General features: G+C 55.8%; 2 protein-coding genes across 11 annotated transcripts; one reads left to right on the top strand and one right to left on the bottom strand.

The window, feature by feature from the left end:
* On the top strand, positions 1-14376 carry STAT6 (signal transducer and activator of transcription 6). 7 transcript variants are annotated; one of them, XM_037029997.1, is made up of 22 exons: positions 1-194; positions 3602-3738; positions 4140-4278; positions 4590-4673; positions 5081-5219; positions 5346-5398; positions 5556-5758; positions 6352-6483; positions 6597-6785; positions 7088-7175; positions 7303-7425; positions 8294-8386; positions 8712-8918; positions 10376-10470; positions 10567-10703; positions 11023-11169; positions 11378-11441; positions 11545-11652; positions 11847-11939; positions 12731-12796; positions 12890-13018; positions 13109-14376. In XM_037029997.1, exons 2-22 carry the CDS (start codon positions 3602-3604, stop codon positions 13296-13298), a joined length of 2616 nt encoding a protein of 871 aa, XP_036885892.1. In that variant the 5' UTR covers positions 1-194; the 3' UTR covers positions 13299-14376. The 7 variants fall into 7 exon arrangements, with proteins under 7 accessions (XP_036885892.1, XP_036885889.1, XP_036885886.1 ...); XM_037029994.1 differs by lacking the exon at positions 1-194 and adding an exon at positions 366-472; XM_037029991.1 differs by lacking the exon at positions 1-194 and adding an exon at positions 486-620.
* NAB2 (NGFI-A binding protein 2) lies at positions 14340-20513 on the bottom strand. 4 transcript variants are annotated; one of them, XM_037030001.1, is made up of 7 exons: positions 20340-20513; positions 17714-18587; positions 17138-17271; positions 16755-16806; positions 16529-16661; positions 16168-16374; positions 14340-15179 (listed from the first exon to the last, which is right to left on the bottom strand). In XM_037030001.1, the coding sequence occupies exons 2-7, from the start codon at positions 18569-18571 to the stop codon at positions 15070-15072; spliced, it is 1494 nt and encodes a 497-aa protein (XP_036885896.1). In that variant the 5' UTR covers positions 18572-18587; positions 20340-20513; the 3' UTR covers positions 14340-15069. The 4 variants fall into 4 exon arrangements, with proteins under 4 accessions (XP_036885896.1, XP_036885895.1, XP_036885894.1 ...); XM_037030000.1 differs by lacking the exon at positions 20340-20513 and adding an exon at positions 20055-20323 and having other exon boundaries at positions 16168-16359; XM_037029999.1 differs by lacking the exon at positions 20340-20513 and adding an exon at positions 20055-20323.
* Between the last annotated feature and the right edge of the window lie 857 nt (positions 20514-21370).

The following is a 21370-nucleotide window of genomic DNA, read 5'->3' on the forward strand; positions in this document are numbered from 1 at the left end:
GCATTCCAGAGGGCATCGAGCTCCCCAGCTACTTTTCAGGGTCCTCCGCTGGAGGGAGTGCGGAGCCCAGAGGGATTTGCTTTCCTAGAGCTACCAAGGAGCCCGGGCCTCTCTTGAGCCCAAATGCTGGGACCTCTGTGGATTTGGAGTATGGGAAAGGCAGTTAGGGACTGCACGTCTCTGTTAAGCGCTAGGTGACTTTCTGGAGAAAAGTTTTATCACTTTGGGGGAAAAGAGTAGATGGGGATCAATCTCCCCTCCATCCAGGCCCCAGGGCTCTGAGCCCCAGTCCTGTCTCCCCACCACTTGGCACAGGAGACACACTTTCTTCCTCTTCCTCCTCCAGCCTACTTTCTCTTCTCTGTGTCGTCAGAGCTCCAGGGAGGGACCTGGGTAGACAGAGAAGCCGGAAACAGCGGGCTGGGGCCGCGACTGCTTACACTGAGAAGGAAGGACAGGGAGAGAATTGTGTGTATGTGTGTGTACTTTTTCTTTTTGGTGGTGGTGGTGTTGGGGGGCGGGCGCTCCCCCTCAGCCCTGAACTCACTGGACAGAGCTACAAGCCCATGGCCTTGCAGTGCTTGCTGAAAGAGGGAGAAGACAGCAGAGGGGTTGCCAAGGTGAGGGGATACCTCCGAGGATGGGAGGGTGGGGGCCTCCTGACTATCAGGTGTGTGTGCGCCACGGGTTGGGGGGGATTAGCCCGGGGCCTCTCGGGATCCTCCCATGGTGGGGCAGATGGCCCCCCAGAAACTGTTTCAACTGGTGTTGATAGCTGGTCCTACTGGGTTTTGGCAGTTTCGAATCTCAGAGGAATGGGGGGGGGGTGATGGGTACAGGGCCAGCACTACCACCTCCACCCCCCTGCCTGGGTCACTTTTTCCACACCGCCGTGCCCCCAGAGCCTCTAAAGACTGGGGAAGGAGGGCGAGGTGGGTGTTGTGTCAGGGGAAGTGGCTGCCCCTCCCTAGAAGGTTGCCGCCAGAGGCTAAGTGGGCCGACCAGCCCCTGCCCTTTTCTCCCGCGAAGGTTCCTGCTCAGGAACCGAGCGATGGGCGAGCTCCAGATGCAGACCTCATGGTGCCCCAGAAGAGGGGGAATTTCCCCCTCCAAACTGCTCTGCGCTCGGCTGCTGCAGACGCGGAGATTTCCCGGCGGCCCGGGGTTAACCCTCCGCGTGCCGCTGGCTCCGCCTCCCCGCGCCCCTCCCGCCCCCACGGCCGCACACACGCACACGTTGGGCAACTCTGGGAAGCTCTTTTGACTTTTGATCTTTTGGTCCCCCGGTCAGAGGACGCGGGAATGGAGGGGCGGAGGAGATCAGGTTTGGGCCGGGAAGCAGGTGATGAGAACTCCGCGTTGGGTTTTCTCTTCCCGGGAGGGAAGGGAGCACGGGCCCCACCCCCTCACGCCGCGGCTCCCGCGTCCTTGCAGGTCTCTCGAGTGCGTTCCGCAGACGGTGCTCCTGTACCGACCAGCCGATCGACCAGCTTTGTCGTTGGGTGGGGGTGGGGGAAAGCGTGGCCTCCTGACGTCTGGGGACGGAGCGGGGGCGGCGGTTCGAAACCAGGGAGGGCTAGGAGGCTGGTCACGCAACACGGGGTTATAAACCAGAGGGGACTGCCTATGACTTAGGAATAGCCTCAGTTCTCAGTAGGATGGGGTGGGGGCTCAAATTCTTAGCTCCGTGGGAAACAAGAGAGGGAGAGAGAAGGAATGGAGTCCTCCCTTGAATTTGAAACACAGACCCAAATGTGCCCCACCCCAAAGTGGGGTTTAAAAAGGCCTGTTGGAAGACACTGAGCAGGAGGGAAGAGGATTCTGCTTTGGGGAGAAAATAGCGGGGGTTGGGAGCGGGGTTAGGGGCAAGAAGCAAGAGGATTCTATTTGGGGGGAAAAGGACTGGGGGCGGGGGGAGAACAGAAGGGGCCCCTCTGCTCTCGTCCCAGGAGGAAGGAGATGCTAAAAGCCCAACAGGAGGATTTGGGGTTACTGAGTTGGGGGAGACCCAGGGAGTTTCCATACCTTCCTCTCCCTCCTGTCTGGGAGAAGTACACTGCCAGAAACATGAACTGAGAGACCCCTGGGAAACCACTGCTTTACTTATCCCACTCTGCAGCCCACTCAGAAATGGGGTCATAACCTTCTGCCCTACTTCTCCCATGTCCTCATTTCCCCTCTCCCTATTTTCTTCTCTGTCCTTGGCCTTGTAGTCAAGCCTCTGTCTCCTTGTCTTCTAGATTCTTTGCTACAGGCTCATCAGCCCCACTCCCCTGCCCCCCACCCTCACCTTCTTCCTGAGCACAGTGGGTGGTTAATCCCCACTTGGAGTCAAATCCTGGTTTCTGAACTTGCTTGCTGAGTGGCCTTGGCAAGTTAGAGAACCCCCCCTGAGACTCAGTTTCTTCATCTCAGAAAGGAGATAATGATATTAAAACACTGTGTGAGGCTCTATGAGATCGTGTGCTTAGTGTAACGCCTTGTACATGGTAAGTGCTCAATAAATGGTAGCTGTTACTGCTCTGCCAGCCTCTTCTTCACCATCTAGCTGGCTAGTTTTGAAATTATCTCATGTGATCCTGGAATTCTGAAAGATTTCTCAGGGACACCTGGGGGGTCAGAGGTGGAGAGAGGCAAATAGAAGCAGTCGAATTACAAGTCTACCACACTAGCTTTCGATGGAGAAACTCCAATTTCATACCTGTTATGTAAATTGGGATTCCACAGATTAACACTATTGCTTTAAAAAGTTTGGAAAGTTGCCCTGACCAGTGTAGCTCAGTTGGTTGGGCGTCGTCCTGCAAAGTGAAATGTCAGTGGTTCAATTCCTGGTCAGGGCACATGCCTGGTTTGCAGATTCTGTCTCTGGTTGGGGTGTGTACAAAAGGTGACCTATCAGTGTTTTTCTCAAGTGGCTGCTTCTCTCCTTTTCTTTCTCCCTCCACCCCCTCTCTTTAAATATAAATAAATAAATAAATAAAATTTTTAGACTTTATTTATTTATTTTTAGAGAGGGGAAGAGAGAGAGAGAAACATCAATGCATGGTTGCCTCTCACACTCCCCTCCCCCCACCCCATACTGGGATCCTGGCCTGCAAGCCAGGCCTGTGCCCTGAGTGGGAATCGAACCAGTGACCCTTTGGTTTGCAGGCCAGTGCACAATCTGCTGAGACACACCAGCCAGGGCCAAAATCTTTTTAAATAAATAAATAAATAGTTGGGAAATTTCTGCCCCTCTCCAAGCATCATATTTTATAGATGAAAAGATTGAGGTCCACAGAGCGGAGGTTCCTTGCCCACAGAACCAGAGCCAGGTCTCAAGCTGCAACCCAAGTCCTCTGCCTTTTTCCGGAGAGCTTTCCCCAGTGCCCCCCCGTCCCCTGCCTCCCCACTCCTCTGACTGTAGCTCAGCTCTTCATACTCTATCACCCGTGTCTACCACTGAAGATTCACTTTGTTTCAGGCACTGACCCAAAATGTCCCTGGTGTGAGTGGTGGGGACAGTCTCTGGGAGGATTGTCCTCAGGAGGTCCCTGGCTGCCCCAGAACATAGGCCACCTTTCTTGAGCACCTCTCATAGTGGCCTGTTCCTTTCCTCCAGATGCCCTCCAAGCCCCAGATCATGTCTCTGTGGGGGCTGGTCTCCCAGATGCCCCCAGAAAAACTGCAGCGGCTCTATGTTGACTTTCCCCATCACCTGCGGCATCTCCTGGGTGACTGGCTGGAGAACCAACCCTGGTGAGTTCCCTCTGCCCCATGCTAATCCCCCAGGTCCTTCTCCACCCACTTTCCCTTTAATTAGATTTTCTCTGCACTATTTCAGGACTTGGGACCCATTATTTGACATGCAGTAGCCTAGATTTAGCAGAGAGTCTGTGTAACCAGACTATTTTGTGTTGACATGTGGAGTCCCCTATCCTTTAGAAGGCTGAACCAGAGAGGAGGGAGGTCAGAGCTGGGGCAAGGGCACTTCCCATCACAGCCAGGAGATTGGTGAACAAGGGGCAAGATGAGGGCTGCAGAGAGCCTGGATGGAGAGTTGTAGACAAAGGAGCCGCTGAGCTGTTTACTGTGGGGTGAAGAGTTAGTAGAGCTGGTGAAGCCCTCACCCAAAGCCGCCCACCATGATTTTCCCACAGGGAGTTCCTGGTTGGCTCAGATGCCTTCTGCTGCAACATGGCCAGCACTCTACTTTCTGCCACCGTCCAGCACCTTCAGGCCTCAGCCAGGAAGCCAGGGGAGGGCAGTGCCATCTTGCAGCACATCAACACCCTGGAGGTGGGGGCAGGAGGAGAGGGGACAAGGCTGCAGTGGGGCTAGAGTGGAGCTGGGGTGAGCGTTGGATGCTGTAAGAAAATTGGTTGGGCACGGGGAAACAAATTGGTGTTCCTGTGGTTAGCTGTTAGCTAGTATGCAAATTAGATTTTAAAAGCATGCAAATGCATGAAAACTGGAGTCTACAGTTGTGTTGCCTTTCAGTGTGTGCGTGCGTGTGAACTGAGGCCTGGTCTGGGGGTAGTGGTTTGGAGGGGGAGACTGACGTGGGTAAGAACCGGGCTAACTCTGCCTATCACCCTTCATTTCTATAGAGCATATATCAGAGGGACCCTCTGAAGCTGGTAGCGATTTTCAGACAAATACTTCAAGGGGAGAAAAAAGCTGTTATGGAGCAGGTACTGTGATATTCCACTTCCCACCCCAACTCAATTCTCTGGAGCTTTAGCCTGAGCCATGAGAAACTAGAAAGAATGTGAACTTCAGGAAAGCCTCAGTGTTCTAGGCTCAGGACGACTCAAGTAGTTCTTATGGTCAGAGTGAAACCCAAGACAAGCTCAGGGAAGCTTCAAATGAGGGACTGGAGGTAGTGAGGCCTCAGGAGAAGAGCAGGGAGTAGGAAGCTGAGTCTGCTTGTCTTTGGGAGATTCAAAAAGGTGAGGAAGAACTGTTGAAGGGGAGGCAAGGCAAGTGGCCTGTCTCCTTTTCTGCGGAGTGTGGCAGCCGGCGCCCCTTTAGGGAGTGGATGCGGAGTAGTGAGAAGTGGGCAGTGTCACAACTCTTAATGTCTGTCCCTCTTGTGCAGTTCCGCCACTTGCCAATGTCCTTCCACTGGAAACAGGAGGAGCTCAAGTTTAACACAGCCCTGCAGAGGCTACGACACCGAGTGGGGGAAAGCCGCCTTCTCCGAGAAGCGTGGCAGCAGAAGGCCGAGGCCGGCCAAGGTGGGGACCTGGGCCTGGGGCCCTAAGAGGTTTCTGGGTAGTATGTGGGAGCGATTCCCTCTCGAGTCTCACCCTTGACTGAACCTCAAATCTTTCTTCACTCCTGATTTCTGCTCCAACCCTCAGTGTCTCTGCACAGCTTGATAGAAACTCCTGCCAATGGAACTGGGTCAAGTGAGGTGAGTAAAGGACTGAGAGAGAGGTGGAGACTGAGCTGAAAGTGCAGTCTTTAAGGGATCTAAAATCTAATCTCCGTGATAGAGATTCGATCTCAGAGAGACAGACTGAGGTGTGGTAAGGGAATGCCAGAGAGGAGACAGACAGTCCTATCCCCAGGAGCTGGGTGAGAAGGCAGTGTGTGGCCCTGGCTCAGGCCTTCCCTGCCCGCAGGCCCTGGCCACATTGCTGCAGGAGACTGTTGGAGAGCTGGAGGCGGCCCAGGCCCTGGTGCTGAAGAGGATCCAGATTTGGAAACGGCAGCAGCAACTGGCAGGGAATGGCGCACCGTTTGATGAGAATCTGACCCAACTACAGGAGAGGTTGGGGCAGGGCTGACAGGGAAGGGAATGGGCTGGGAGGCACCCACTGTTTCTGCTGGAGGACCCACAGGAGTGAGAGAGAAGAAGCCAGGAGATAGGACCTTGCAGTGGGCCACAATTCAGAAGCCAGTACCAGCTGAACCGTTGTTCAGGCCGTGTCTTGTGCAAGGGTGCCCGGCCAAGGGGGTGCAAGTGGGAGTTCATCCAACCCACGCTTTTCTCTGCAAGCCCCACACCCAGAGGAATGGGAATCTGTTTCTATTTGGCTCGTTGGGCAGAGCACCATTTAATTTGAGCAAAAGCACCATGCATACATGGCAGCTGCATACTGGCAGCTGACCTGCGTGTCAGAGGCCCAGGGGGAGAGGCAGCTGGGTTTCCGTAGGGACAGCAGGCACTGAGAAGGAACCTCCCATCCAAAACTAAGGCACGTCCCAGAACCCTGTCAGCCCAGGTGCCTTGTGGCCACACCCACTGCCCATCCCACCCTTCCACACACACTGTCTTGTTTTCTTCCTGGGTCTAGGGCCGGGCATCTGGGCTAGAGCAGGTAGCCTGAATCCTGTGCCTCCTGACCCCTGTCTTGCCCCCAGGTGTGAAAGCCTGGTGGACATTTATTTCCAGCTGCAGCAGGAAGTGGGGGCAGCTGGTGGGGAGCTTGAGCCCAAGACCCGGGCAACCCTGATTAGCCGGCTGGATGAAGTCCTGCAAACCCTGGTCACAAGGTATGCCCTGTGAACCCCCAGCCTGGCTCAGAGCAGATCCCAAAGGAGAAAGAGGGTTAGAGTTGTGAGGAGGGCACCAGCCACTAATTCCCCTGTGTTTTCCTCACTCTCAGCTCTTTCCTGGTGGAGAAGCAGCCCCCCCAGGTTCTGAAAACTCAGACCAAATTTCAGGCAGGAGTTCGATTCCTGCTAGGCCCACGATTCCTGGGGACCCCAGCCAAGTTTCCACTGGTCAGGGCTGACATGGTGACCGAGAAGCAGGCGAGGGAGCTGAGCAGCCCCCAAGGGCCTGGGGCTGGAGTGTAAGCTGGGGCTGGAGAAGGCCTCTGGGGGTGGTGAAGGCCAAAGAAGCCTGGGGGAGTGACCCCTTCAGGAGGGAGGGAGGGCCGAGGGATGCGTGATCAAGGCTGAAGAAGGGGGGCTCCCATCGGTGTTGGAGTGGGCAGGACATCTTGACCTGGCCAAGGTGGGTGCCTCGCCTAAGAACCCAGCAGGGAAAGTGGAGATGGGGATGTGGAGCCAGACGTCCACGCCACTGACCTGTGGACTCGAGCTCCTCCCCACACCTGGCCGGGCCCACTCACTGTCTGACCTCCCCCCGCAGAGAAAGCACTGGGGAAATCACCAACAACACTGTGCCCTTCGAAAACATGGGCTCCGGGAACTGCTGCTCTGCCCTGTTCAAGAACCTGGTGAGGGCTTCAGGGAGCACTGGGCAGGCGGGAGTGGTCCTCAGACTGCGGGGCTCTCCTTGGAAGGGGTGTTGGGAGCCCAGGGTTTTCAGTCCTCGCTCCTGCTCTCCCTCACCCCATCCTGCAGCTTCTGAAGAAAATCAAGCGGTGTGAGCGGAAGGGCACCGAATCAGTCACTGAGGAGAAGTGTGCTGTGCTCTTCTCTACCAGCTTCATGCTCGGCCCCAACAAACTCCCCATCCAGCTCCAGGTGAACCCAGGCCCCACTTCTGCCCAGTCTGGGGCCCCAGGGCCTCCCCGTGCCACACACGGGGCCCTGGGTCCTCCCTCCTTCGTGATGGCCCCACACCGTTTGTGCCTGGCGCTCATGCCAGGATGAGCAGGGAGAAGCAAAAGCAAGAGTGCACATGCAGGGAGCGATGGGGGGAAGCACTTAGCACCTTTTTATAGGCCGGGGCACAGTTTTATTTATTATTTAAATTTTTAAAATATTTTATTTATTTATTTTTTTAGAGGGGAAGGGACGGAAAAAAGAGAGAGATAGAAACATCAGTGTGTGGTTGCCTAGTGGGGACCTGGCCCACAACCCAGGCATGTGTCCTGAGTGGGAATTGAATCAGCGACCCTTTGATTTTCAGGCTGGTGCTCAACCAGCCACACCAGCCAGGGCTGGACTTTTTAATTTATTTTTATTAGAGAGAGAGAGTCAGAGAAAGACAGAGAAACATCAGTTTGTTGTACCGCTTATTTGTACATTCATTGGTTGAGTCTTATGTGTGCCCTGACCAGGGATCGAACCTACAACCTTGGCTTATTGGGACAATGCTCTAACCAACAGCTACCTGGTCAGGACCAGGACCTGGGTTGCAGGCCAGTTCCCAGCAGGGGATGCATGAGAGGCAACCATATATTAATATTTCTCTCCCTCTCTCCTTCTCTTCCCCTCTAAAGATAAATAAATTAAAAGTTTTTAAAAAATCAAAAAAATAAAGCGTTTGATAACATACCATGAGCTTTTAACTATGTTGTGTGAGTCCCACAGTTTCCCCCTCAGAGTCAGCCCCCTAAGGAAGCCCGTGGCCGCACTGAGAAGAACCTCTGCTCCTCATCCACTTTAGGCTCTATCTCTGCCCCTGGTGGTCATCGTCCATGGCAACCAAGACAACAATGCCAAAGCCACCATCTTGTGGGACAATGCCTTCTCTGAGATGGTGAGAAAGACCTGGAATCAAGGGGAGGCAGGGTGGGCTCTAATGGGGGGTGAAGTACAGGCTGGTGGGTTAACAGGCATGTTCAAATGGAGTACCCTTACCTTCTTATGGACCCGCTCTCGTACTTCTAGCCTCTTTTCATACCAGTCTTGACTACCATGTTGTAGCACCCTAAACTACTGGAGAAGCACCATCTTTGTGAGCGAGCTCTGGGGAACCATGTCCAGAAGGGGCAGCCTTGGGAAGGTGGGAAGAATAAAGGCCCCTCCTGAGGGAGAATGGCAGTGATAGTCTGAGGAACCTTTTCCTTTCTCCTTCCCCCCAGGACCGTGTACCCTTTGTGGTGGCCGAGCGGGTGCCTTGGGAGAAGATGTGTGAGACTCTGAACCTCAAGTTCATGGCTGAGGTGGGAACCAACCAGGGACTACTACCAGAGCACTTCCTATTCCTGGCCCAGAAGATCTTCAATGACAACAGCCTCAGTATAGAGGCCTTCCAGCACCGTTCTGTGTCCTGGTCACAGTTCAACAAGGTCATTCCCCTGCCCTTTGGACTGCCTACCCCCAAACGGTTCATCCCTGGGGTACTCGGGGACTCCTCACTCTCTGCCTGGGGACTGATTGCTGGGATCTGCACCATGCCCCATCATGTCCATCAGGAGGGCCTTGTCATGGCCCAGGCAGGAAAGCCCCTCAGCTCAGGGGTCAGCCCAGGGGATGCGTTCTCTGGCATCTCTCAGGTTTTGGAATGGCGGCCTCTGTCTTCCCTCTCTTTACCAGTGCCTTGCATGACTCACCCAGATTGTGTGTAAACACAGCTCAAAATAACTTTGCTCCATTGGGAAAATAGTTCCTATTGCAAAAACCAGGGTGAGCTGTGGCCAGTGTGGCTCAGTTGGTTAGAGTGTCATCCCACAGACCAAAAGGTCATGGGTTCGATTCCCAGTCAGGGAACATGCCTAGGTTGTGGGTTTGGTCCCTGGTTGGGGTGATGTTTCTCTCCCTGTCCCTCTCCCTCCCTTCCCCTCTCTCTAAAATCATGGGCATGTCCTCAGGTGAAGAGGAAAAAGAAAAAACCGGGATGAAATCCCGCAGGGACATGCGATAATAATATCAGCACCCGTATGTTGATAGGTTAGTTACTATGTGTGGGGCACTGTGCTTAGCACCTTACATATTTACCTCATTTATTTCTCCCAACATCCGAGGTGGGTATTATTATTATTGCTTTGTAGACCAGGAATCTGATGCTCCGAGGGGTTAAGTACTTACTTTGTCTAAGGCCTCCCAGTGGGAGAGTGTCATGGCTGGGATGCAACCCCATATTTCTGACTCTTGCTCTTAGCTACCATATTTTATGCCCTTCAAAATAAAATGGCTCAGAACTGAGTGTGTTAAAAGAACAGGGAAAAAGATCTGGGTGTTTTGGTTGACCACCTGCTGGGTAAATGCAGTCATGTGCCGCTCTCTTAGAAAAAAAGGAAGAAGGAAAAGCCCACACGACCAGGGGATGTGTTAGCAAAGCGAGCAGGACACTCCCACCAGGCGGACGCCTTCTCTGGACTCCTCCTCCACCAGGCCTCAGGCCTCACTGTGGGGGAGGGCTGGAGGCGATGGGGCACAGTGGTTATGAGGGCCTCTGGCCCAGACTTCTTGAGATAAATCCCAGCTTTGCCTCTCATCAGCTGTGTGGACCTGGGCAACTTACTTGACTTTTGGGGCTTCCATTCTTTATCTGTAAGGTGGGATAGTTATAAGACCTCCCTTTGTGGCCTTGTGAACATCAGATAACTTCATTTATGGAAAGGGCTTAGAATAATGCTTGGTGCGTGGTAAATGAGTGTTGGCTGTTTTCATCGATAGGGTCTTAGGTCCAGTTTGGTCCTTCTGCCTTGTGACTCTGTCCTGTGGGTACTCACAGCCCAGTGCCTGCCCCGTCCTGGCTCCAGCTCTGGCCCTTTCACACTCACTCTGCCCCCACCCCCCACAGGAGATCCTGCTGGGTCGTGGCTTCACCTTTTGGCAGTGGTTTGATGGTGTCCTGGACCTCACCAAACGCTGTCTCAAGAGCTACTGGTCAGACAGGTGAGTCCCTGCCCCAGGTGGCGTGAGCAGCTGTACCTCCAGCTCCCTCACCACGTCCAAAGCCTCCATCACCATCCTCTTCTTCATCCTGGCCAGGCTGATCATTGGCTTCATCAGCAAACAGTACGTCACCAACCTTCTTCTCAATGAGCCCGATGGAACATTCCTTCTTCGCTTCAGCGACTCCGAGATCGGAGGCATCACCATTGCCCATGTCATCCGGGGCCAGGATGGTGAGGCAGGCAGTCCTCTGACTCTGTGCCTGTGCCCTTTGAGGTTTCTTTTGGGAAGGAAATATTTTGGCTTCCTTGGTGCCAACTCTGATCTTCAGAAAGTCCTTTCTTAGGTCTAACTTTTCCCTTCTGTGGTATAAATTTCCACTTTCTCACTGTAAGCTCTGTGGGGATGGAGACCAGTAGGTCCCCCTCCCCAGAACCCCACCCGAGGTTCTCTCCTCCTTGCTTGATAGATTGAGAATGAGTTCTGTGTGGGGGCTGGGAAAGGGAAGGGACATCTGGACAGAGGGGACTCAGGGTCTCATTCTTGTTGTAGGCTCCCCACAGATAGAGAACATCCAGCCATTCTCTGCCAAAGACCTGTCCATTCGCTCCCTGGGGGACCGAATCCGGGACCTTTCTCAGCTGAAAAACCTCTACCCCAAGAAGCCCAAGGATGAAGCTTTCCGGAGCCACTACAAGCGTGAGCTGGAGCTGGCCATTCTGACTCCCTCCTGCTGCCCACCTCCTCCCTGGTCCCTGTTGCTGCCCCCTGCCCACTGTGCACCATCCCTGTCTTCTCCCCCCATTTTTGTAGCCCCACTTCTCCTACTTGCCATGCTCGCTATTCCCACCTCCCCTCCTCCCTCACCCTGGAGCACTCCATAGCTCTCCTTTCTTCTCTACGACAGATGAACAGATAGGTAAGGACGGCAGGGGTTACGTCCCAGCTACCATCAAGATGACTGTGGAAAGGTAAGTGTGGTGAGGATGACGGGCCAGGCCCGGTACTTACTTGCAAGTAGGGGTGGTGGCATTAACGATGGGTCAGTCACACATATCTCCTTCCCTCCTCCAGGGACCAGCCACTGTCCACCCCAGAGCCCCAAATGCCTACCATGGTGCCCTCTTACGACCTTAGAATAGCCCCTGACTCCATGAACATGCAGCTCAGCCCAGACATGGTGTAAGGAGCATGAGAGACGGGCATGGGAACGGTCTGTGCAGGCGGGCTTTCAGCACGGGCAGCTGAGAGAGCTGGCGCTGGGGGCTGAAAGAGGGAATTTTCCCTTCCATAAAAGGGAGTCTTCATTCTTAGGCAGGGGGTGGGGGTGTCCAGGAGAAGGGCTGGCATCAGAGGGTTCTGCTTTCTTTCCCCAGGCCCCAGGTGTACCCACCACACTCTCACTCCATCCCCTCATTTCAAGCCCTCCCCCGGGAAGAATCAGTCAACGTGTTGCCAGCCTTCCAAGAGTAAGTGAAGAACCTCTTGGGAATGGGGTTGGAATGCTCAGCTGCAAGGGGGATGGGCATTCAAATTTGTTAGGAGAGCCTTTACTGTGAGAAATGGGCAGCAAAAAGCTTTCTTTGTCTCTTTTGTTCTCTTCACTGAGGCTCAGGGGTTAAGACCCAGACTTCCCTGGGCTCAGCTTCCAGCTCTGCTACTAAACTGACTTAGGGCAAGTTACTTAACTCTGGTGCCTCATCTGTGAAATGGAGAAGAAGAATATCTTCCTCACAGGATTACTATGAAGGCTAACTTAAGTTAATAATATGTGTAAAGCTGAGTGAAGTCCTGGCTTATAGCAAGAGCTATGTATGTAAGGATCAGTATTCTCTCTCCTGCCCCTGGTATCCACAGTCACTTATCTGCTGTCTTCACTTTCATTTATTCATCTGTTTCGGCCTTGAAGCGATATAGACACTTCTGTTTCCTGGGTAACACTCAAGCACTTATTAACTCTTAAGCCAGGTGTGACAACTCCCTCCCAGGAGTTGAGGTGGGGGACTTAGAGCCACCAAAGTTCAGAGTCCAAATAAACATCAGAAATTAGCTAATCCAGTCCCCATCCCTTCCCAGTCCCCAACACACACTTTACGGATGGAAGACCTAGCTTACGCCGCCATAGACATGGCTTGCACTAGGCTATGCAGTCGAGATGAGTAGCTGAAAGTTTTGTTCCCTTGTTCAGTGGTCTTGACTTTGCAACACCCAGCTCTTGCCCAGCCTTCCTTTCTCAGACTGCCTTCCTTCCCGTTTGCAGACCTTGCCTGCCGATGTCCTCCAACCAGAACCGGATACACCTGCCCTTTGACCAGCCTCACCCCCAGTAAGTGGCATTCCCCATCCTGACCCCCTGGGCCCTGCTCACTCCCAGCTTCACCTCCACCCACCAACATCTTATTTGCTTTCCTGGTCCCAGCAGGGGCCTGCTGCTGTGCCAGCCTCAGGAGCATGCCATGTCCAGCCCTGAGCCCCTGCTCTGCCCGGATGTGACCATGGAGGACAGCTGCTTGAGCCAGCAAGTGGGAGGGTTCCCTCAAGGCACCTGGTGAGCAGCAGCCTGGAGGTGGCGGTTGAGGGTGGGCTACAGGGGTGGGTGCCCAGCCTATCCCACAGCTTCCCTCCTTCCTCCTGGCAGGGTCGGTGAAGACATGTTCCCGCCTCTGCTGCCTCCCACTGAACAGGACCTCACTAAGCTTATCCTGGAGGGGCAGGTAGAATCAGGAAGAGAGTCTCTGGGAGCCCAGCCCCTCCCACAGCCCTCCCCCTATGGGCAGTCTGTGATCTCCATGTCCCATCTGGACCTAAGGCCCAACCCCAGTTGGTAATCCCAGCTGGAGGGGGAGCTCAGCGAGTCAGCTTTTCTACCCCAATGGACCTGCTCTGGAGCTTGCCTGTGCTGCTGCCAAGCAGCGGTTGGGGAGGGTGTCCTGCTACCCCCACCTGCTCCCTCATGAAGAGGAAGACTTCGCCAGGAGAAGGCACAGTGGGTGGAGCCTATCCACTCCTTCTCCTGCCACACACCCCTTCCCTCTCCCTTCCAGTACTGGAAGAGAAATTCGGGTTCCAAAGTGAGACACGCCCCAGCATGCCCGAACACACAGAATGCACACATAGCTCTCCCTGAGAGATGGGGCTGAGAAGGAAGGGGGCTAGGCAAGAGCACAGGTTAAGGCACGGAGGGCTTCTCCTCCCACTCCCAGCCAGGACCCACGATGCACATGTAGAGAAAGGCAGACATGTGCACCCGTTTGCACTAGAGGCTGGGGATGGGGGCAGGGACAGGCTGGGTCCTAGCCCTGGTGGGACGAGGAAGCAGTTCAGGGTACCCTGGGTGGGAGGAGGTGAGGGGCCTGAACATTTAGTTACTGGTGTGGGTTTTGCCCAGATTAAAAAACAAATCCTAAACAGCACCAGATTCCTGAGAGTCAGATGGAGGCTTCCGATTGTGCACGATGGTGCTGTAGTACACAGGCTGAGTGTCCTGGGGTACAGCCCTGTTAAAGTGTGTACTTGAGACATGTTAACATACAGATGTCAGATAGCAGTCATACAGCCACATAGAACATCTGATTTTGCTTATGACCATGTAAGTTTTGAAGTGTAAGACTGCACAAAAGGCACTGGTGAGCATGCCAGCCTCGGACGCATGCCAGCCCAGGTGTGCTCAGGTAGGCCTGTGTGGCTGTGCCAATGCTGCCAATCCCGCTGGAAGCTGGGGTGCAGGTCGGGCCAGGCCCAGGTGTGTGGTCCTCTCCCTGTAGTAGGGACCCTCCCCACTGCTTCACTTCTATCTCCCAGCCATTGACAGTTTCCCTCTGCCCCCCATACCACTCTGTCTCCCTCTTGGTGGGGGGGGTCATAGATCATAAGCCATAAAATAAATTTTATTCCAAAATAACAAAATAAATAATCTACTGTACACAATCTGAAAAGAAAAATGCTCTAACTGCTCAGACAGGTGCTATGGGCCAGCCCCTAGCTTAGGGAGACACTGAGTCCAACCCAGGGCTCCCACAGGGGCTGGTGAAGGGATCCCCACATCCACCACCACCCCTGCCAGAGAGGGCAGGGCACACAGACTTGGGGGAAAGATGGGGATGAGTGGGAAAACTGCAGCACTTGTTAAATTAAACAAACAAACTAGAAGCACAAAAATGGGGGAGCAGAGGGGTGGAGAAGCAAGTCCACCCCTCTAGGGGCAATGTTCCCACATTAGCTGCTGGACCCCCCCAGGGAAGTCTCCCTTTCCCCCATGTCCAAACCAAGTCCAACTGCTCACACCACTGGTTCAAACTAGAGAATGGGAGTGTGTTGTGTTAGGGAGGGGAGAACCCCAGATGCCCTGGAAGCAGCATCCTTGCCCCCAGGGGCCGTGGGCAAGGGTGAGGGGCAGCACGCACCCTTCTTGTGTCCTCTCACCAGGCCCCTCCTCATTATTGCTTGAAGCCCCATAGTTCTGTGCCCATGGAGCAGATGGGGAGGCAGAAGGGCAGAGGAAGGATCCGGGGTTGTGACCAGATGCCAGGGATGGAGAGTGTAGGGATCTGTGGAAGCCAGAAGCCCAGGGGCCTGGGTATGAGGGTACCAGTCCATCCCTCACTGCCGGCTGGCCTCAGCCTCCACTTTCACACTGCTCCTTCGACCTTCCACCAGAGCTGGATGGGATCCTGGGGCAGGACATCGGTCCAGCAGCCCTTCCTCGAACTCTGTTGGGAGAAGGAACAGGTTAGGAAGCTGTGGGGTAGATGCTGCAGAGAGAAGTGGTTGAGAACAGAGGCAGGACTACAGAAAGCTGCAAAGATGAACTTGCTGTACTGTGTGACTGCCTCCTGCCCACCACGTGTACACGGGAGGCTCCACATCCAAGCGTGTGCACTCCCTCCTCTTTCTGGCTGTGTGTAGCTCCCTGTCTCTGTGTGTGTGTCTCTTTTTCTCTGTCTCTCCCGCCTCTGCTCTGCTGGAATTTCTGGTTCCGACAGGAGCTGTGGGGGCGGCTTGGCTCTGACCTCTCCCCCTCCCCAGACTCTGCAGCCCCTACTCTTCTCTGGCCCCCCTTAGGGGGCCCCACCCCACCCACCCAACTATGCCCCCCAAGTTTCTTAGAAGTCAAGTCAGCAGGAACACAGGAAGCCAGCCTCCCAGCTCCTTCCCCAAGAAGAGCCCCTCTTCCAGTCCCTTCCCCCACTTCCCACCCACACACAGTTTAAAAATACCAAGCTAGGGTTGGTGGCTTTGTCTGCTGCGTCACTCTCAGCCCAGCCGCTGCCCAGCCCTTTGCTGGTCTACTCCCCTTTCCCCCATCCACACACAAAGCATCCCCCTTTGGGCTCTTTCACTTCTTAGCTGGGCAGCCCCATCCCAAATGCCTGCTCCACCCTTCTGCATTGGTGTTAAGTTCTCTCCAAGTTTCCCTTCCTGGTGACCCTCCTTCTCTTCCCTTTCATCCTCCTTTCTGTCTCCCTGCTCCCCCAGCTCCCCCTTCATGGACCCTCCCAGGTGGGAAAATCCTGCAGGGTCCTACTCTTCTCAAGCCAAGGCCTGGTTGGCTGGAGCCCCTGGAGCCCCAACCACCCTACTTACTGCCCTCTCTGGTGACTACATCCCTCTTCCTCCCACCTGGCCCCAGGACACCAGGTTGCTTACATGGGGCCTGGGTGGAAGGGTGCTTGGGGACAGCACTGCTGGCTGCCTCACCTGCGAGAGGCGGCTTTGCAGGCACACAGGGGCTGAGGCGGCCCACGCGGTCATGGGAGACGAGGCGGGCTAGCCGCAGCCCCTCATCCATCAGTGTCTGCTGCAGGATGTGGCGGCTCCACAGCCCATGGGCTGGCAATGCCAGAGGCAGGTCAGCAGGGGGCGGCGTCAGCCTTGGGCATGAACCCACAGCTGTGGGCATGGGCACTGGTCAGGTAAGGGACTATAGTCAACAGAACCCCCACCCTCAACCACAAAGCCAGGCCTCCCAACTCTGTTACAGGCAGTTGCCTCCTGGCTCCCTTCTCCCACACCTTCCACCCTCTCCCCAGAGGAGAGAAGTGTTCTGATGCATACTCACCCTGCAGGTGTCCATCTAGACTCTCCCCAGACAGACTAGCGCTGTCTTCCTCCAGGCTGGGGCGATATGGGGGCACATAGGACTCAGGGCCTGGGGGAGGCTGCTGGATTTCAGAGTGACTTTGCTCTCCAACCTGTGGATGTCCCAATGGGGAAATGAGAACTTGGCAAGGGAGGGTGTTGGGGAACTCTGCCCTAACGGCCTGCGTGCAGCCTGGAAAATATACCTCCTGTTTCAGCTTCTTCAGTGGGGGGCCTCCCAATTCTTCAGGGTGGAGCCTGCAAAAACGGAGAGGAACAGGAGATGAGGCTGGGGAGACACATGTGATGGGCAGGGCACAGAGTCCTGTGAGGGGCATGCATTAGTTCAAGGTCCCGGAGAAGACCTAGCTGAGCAGGAATCTCAGCTGAGGCACTACCATTGTTGGGGGTTGGAGGGGACCTGAGATAGATGGGGAGGGACCAGACCTCAGACAAGTGGACTTTGCCAAAAACAGGGCATGCAAGTTGGTGGCAAGCAGGCCTGGAGGCGCCTCACGTGGAGGTTAAGACATGACCCAGCTCTTCCACAGGATCCTAATCTAAGAAGGACTTGGAGAAGGGATCTCACCTGGAGCCCTTCAGGGAGGACAGGTAGGTGCTCTCTCGGGCCACTTGGCGTGACAAGGAGAAGAGTTCTACCCTCCGCAGTAGGAGCGTGTTGTCCCTCATGCAGAACTGAGCAGCAGCCTCGTTGATGGTCAGCTGTGGAGAAAACAGCCAGAACAGTCAGAATCCTAACTCCCTACTGCCTTGCCCAGAGCTCCTCACAAGCCTTCACCATCAGACAAATGAGGCCCACTCCTTAGAGGCTTGCTTGGATTTTGACACTACCCAGAAGTTTTCTGAGGGAAGACCTAGGTCAGCACGCATAGCTTCCTAGGAATGCCCCGAGCTTCCTCCGCTCCTGTGAAGCCTTGAGTAGAATGAAGCTGGACAGCTGGGCTCTCACCTGTGTCTCTACTTTCCCCTCAGCTGAGGAGGGAAGCACCACAGCAGCTGGAACTGGGGCAGGGGGAGAGGGAATCAGGGCCTGGAATCCTGGTCCAGGGGCAATGAAACAGACTTGAGGAGCATGAGGATTCTCAGAGGTGAGCAGGTTGAGGCTGGGGAATCAAGAGCAATCTGGGGAGACTGGGGTCCTCACCTCATGCAAGCTAAGCTGCTTGCCCTCCCGCCGCTTAGAGTCAAAGCGGCCGTATATGATGCTGTATTTGCGGATTTCCTCCTCCTTCTGGCTGTCGTTATCATCCATCTCAAAGATGTGCCCCACGCTCCGCGCCAGCTTCTTGTTCAGCTTCAGCAGGGAAGTCACCTCCCCAGCATCCCCCCTCGGGAAGCTCCGGAAGATCCTCTCCACACTCTCCACCACCATGCGTACCATCTCTGGCTCCAGTCTATCCGGAGCACCCCCAGCCCCAGCTGCTGCCAAACCTCCAGCCCCAGGTCCCTCAGGGACTCCTCCCCCTGCAGGTGGGGAAAAAGGGGGTGAACCAGCCTCCTCTTCTCCTCCCGCCCCAGTATCAGACTCTGGAGTGCTCCGGCCTGGCCAAATTCGGGCATCTCCTGCCCCAGGTCCCCCAGGCACTGGTGACAGCTTCTCTCCAAGTTCAAGGGGGCTCTTAGGGCTAAAACTTCTAGCACTGCCAGCCTTTTCCCCTGGACTGCCATGACCGTTGCTCATGCTCCCTTTCCGGGAGCCCGCAGTCTCAGAGATCTTGAAAAGCGGAATGCTGGATACGGGCACGGCAGGCACAGGCTGGCTGAAGAGCCCTGGATTGGTGGCCCACTCTCTCAGTGCCTTCTGTAGGCGTCGGACATGGAGGGGCTTGGTGGCCATGCCCACAAGTGCCATGATCTCCAGGAACTCCTCCTCACCCGCCTCACACAGCTGCTGCACGTCGTCCCCTCCCTGCTGGATGAAGGTCTCATAGTAGGAAAGAAGATTGGCGCGCTGCAGGACCCGGTACAGCTGCAGCTCCCCCAGTGTCCGAGGCAGTGCCATGACTCGGGCACTAGGCCTGAAGAGGAGGCACAGGTGAGAGAGAGGAGAGCAGTCAGTCCAAGTCCCCCTGCCGTGCCCCACTGAGTACCAACCCACATTCACAATTGTCCTCTTTTTCCTGCCTGCTTCTCTTCTCTCTCTCTCTTGAGTGCTCTCCCTAATTAGTATCCAGGCCTGGGCACAAACTACAAAAATCAGATCCTGCTCAGAGACACCGAAATGCCAGGACCATCCTAGACTAGCTAGAAGTACCAAAAGCCAGCCCAGTCCCTGCAGAAGTCTCATGCTCTTAGCTCCCATCCTCAGCTTTTACCTTTCTGTTTTGGGACACGGGATCTTGAGCACTGAAGCTAGCCAGCACACCCTGGGATGACTAGATGTCCCTCTCCTCCAGAACATGGTCCTCACCTTCCACCTTAAGCACCAGCAGTCTCACCATCACTCAAGGTGACATCCCACAATGAGGTGAATATAGGACCCCCTGTATTCCAATAGCAGATACCTGGGGCCACTGCTGGTCAGTTTTACTCCCTGGTGGCATCTTGCCCCTACTGCTGAGATGGAGACGTGTGGCCCCTTCCACTCCCTTTTTCCACTCCGTGAGCCAGGTGGACCCCTGCTCTGCCACCCAAAGCTTTCCCAACAGATTAAGCATTTTTAGCACACTATTGCTGTGTTCCCCGCAGGACCCCCCTCCCCTCTAGACTGCTCAGGGTGGCCAGCTAGCCCCTCTCCCAGCAATGACCTTCAACACCTGCTTGGTAGGTAGGCCTGGCCCTTCAACTCAGGCACAGGAGAGGAAAGGAGTGCCTCAATTGTTCTGCTCTGGGTCTGTTCTGCCCACACACACTCCCACAGTGGTAGCATCTGCGGGCGAAAACCGCCTAGAGGCTCCCGCCTACCCTCTCATTTTCCACCCACATCTCAAGTGGAGTGGGGGAGCAGCTAAAGACCTCTTTGAGGGAGGGGCTGCACTCCGAAATGCCTCTCCCCACGCTGTAAATAAAGCTACAGCAATGAGTGGCCCTTAAATGCACTCCTTGCTACACAGTGCCTCGTGTGCTCCCTGGGCTCAAAGGCTCCGGCTTCTACCGGACCTGGGGCTGCCTGCTCCGTGCCAACGACAAACTGAGCCGGTGGCTAAACGCCCCGCGTCACCTCCCCACCTCAACCCCGCACCGTTGCCAGCTAGAGCTCCAGGATTTCCCTTGGCGCTTGGGGGCCCCCATATTCTCTGCAGGGGGCTCACGTGTCAGGTCATGCCCACAAAGTAAACGGGTGATAGACAATTGGCTACTATTCTCTCGTATCCAGATTCATCAGATTCCTGGCTGATCCCAGCCCCCCCCCAATTCCATCAGTCTTCACCTTCCACCCCATCCCACTTCCGCTGGACCGCTCGGTGACCTACGCCCTGCGGACCCCTCCCCGAAGTCCAGCTCCACCCATCCCCACTCCCCGCCGATTCCCTTTTCCCACTAACTTGAGTCTGGGCTGCGGGGTCCGGCGGGAGCAGTCCCCTCCGCCCGGCGGCTGCTCGGTAGTGGGGGAGGGCACTCTGTGCATGGACGGCAGGAGACCACCGGGGGGTGCCCCTCTCGGTGCCGGCGCTCGGCGCCTGGTGCGCGCTGCGATCTTCCCGGTGCGCGAGGCCGTGTCCGCCGCTGTCCGGGCTCCGTCCCTCCCTCTACGTCTCCTCTCTCCTCTCCAAACCTCCGCGACTCTGTCTGTGCCTCTGCCCCCCACCCCCTTCCCCGGCTGCGCTTACCGCCTCTCCGCGCCTCCGCCCCCGCAGGACGCACGGGAGCGAGGCCCCGCGCAGCGCTGGCTGCTGGGCGGGCGGAGGGCGTGGGCAGAGCCGGGGGCGGAGGCCGGGGGCGGGGGGCGGGAGCCCGGGCCTCTCGGCCCTTGGCGGAGACACTCCAGCGGAGAGACTGAGAGAGGCGGAGACTAAGACACTCGGAGCTAGGGTGCCGAAGTGGGGACTAGGGTGACCCAAGCCGGGCTGGAGAGGCGGGCTTGGGGACCCAGCGGGCGGGGCGAGGTCGCTCCATGCCGCCCACGCCGGATGCACAGCCAGCCTTCTCCGCGCCCACGTACCCACGTGAGCGCCCAGCCGGCGACATTCCTTCCCCCCCAGCCCGCCGCCCCTCCCGTGTGGAAAACGGAGTTTCACAACCACGCACAGGTACACAAAGACGCTGAGAAGCGCACGGGCGTGCAGACGCGCCTAAACAACTGCGCGGACGCCCGTTTGCCCACACTCAGGCCTCTCGGTGGCGGACGTGTGAATGTTAGGAGCCAAGAAAAAGTTGGCGGCTTCTCGGTTCCTTTTGTGTGTGCATTTATGGCAGGTCTCTGCAGGAATCCCAGCGCTCTTCTCCAACCCCAAAAGGAGTAATTTGCAGAGGCCACTGGGAAACTCAGGCCTCCTCCATACCTGCACTCCAATGCGTGCTGAAGTTTAGGGAACAGGTACGGGAGCGTTAGGGTAGAAGCTACCACTTAGACGCATTTGTTAGACGCGTTGGGTTTTGTTAGCTCAGAGGTCAGGGAGAGATGGGAGGGGTACCCCGCCTTCCTCCACTCGTCGCACCCTATTTGTTGAGGATGGGGACCTGTTCCTGGGAAATTCTGTGTGGCAAAGCTGGGATATGGAGGACACCCTTTCTGGAGACGTCTATTAGGGGGTCTTCATCCGAGAGGCTAGTGGAGTATGGGCAAGAGGTCGGGAGGATACGTCGCGGATCTCTAAGGAGGAGTTGGAGGGAGGAGCTCCTTTAAGGAGCCTAACCCCGC

This window comes from Sturnira hondurensis, unplaced genomic scaffold (genome assembly GCF_014824575.4).
Source record: "Sturnira hondurensis isolate 20B ecotype Veracruz unplaced genomic scaffold, ASM1482457v3 Scaffold0020601, whole genome shotgun sequence".
Lineage (NCBI taxonomy): Eukaryota > Metazoa > Chordata > Mammalia > Chiroptera > Phyllostomidae > Sturnira > Sturnira hondurensis.

Coding starts and splice junctions, on each gene's coding strand:
- STAT6 (XM_037029991.1), top strand. CDS start 567: ATGGCCTTGCAGTGCTTGCTGAAAGAGGGAGAAGACAGCAGAGGGGTT. Junction 4,279..4,589: donor AGCACATCAACACCCTGGAG/GTGGGGGCAGGA, acceptor TCATTTCTATAG/AGCATATATCAGAGGGACCC. Junction 6,484..6,596: donor CTGCAAACCCTGGTCACAAG/GTATGCCCTGTG, acceptor CCTCACTCTCAG/CTCTTTCCTGGTGGAGAAGC.
- NAB2 (XM_037029999.1), bottom strand. CDS start 20,137: ATGCACAGAGTGCCCTCCCCCACTACCGAGCAGCCGCCGGGCGGAGGG. Junction 18,588..20,054: donor ACCCCGCAGCCCAGACTCAA/GTTAGTGGGAAA, acceptor CCTCCTCTTCAG/GCCTAGTGCCCGAGTCATGG. Junction 16,662..16,754: donor TGAAGAAGCTGAAACAGGAG/GTATATTTTCCA, acceptor GGACATCCACAG/GTTGGAGAGCAAAGTCACTC.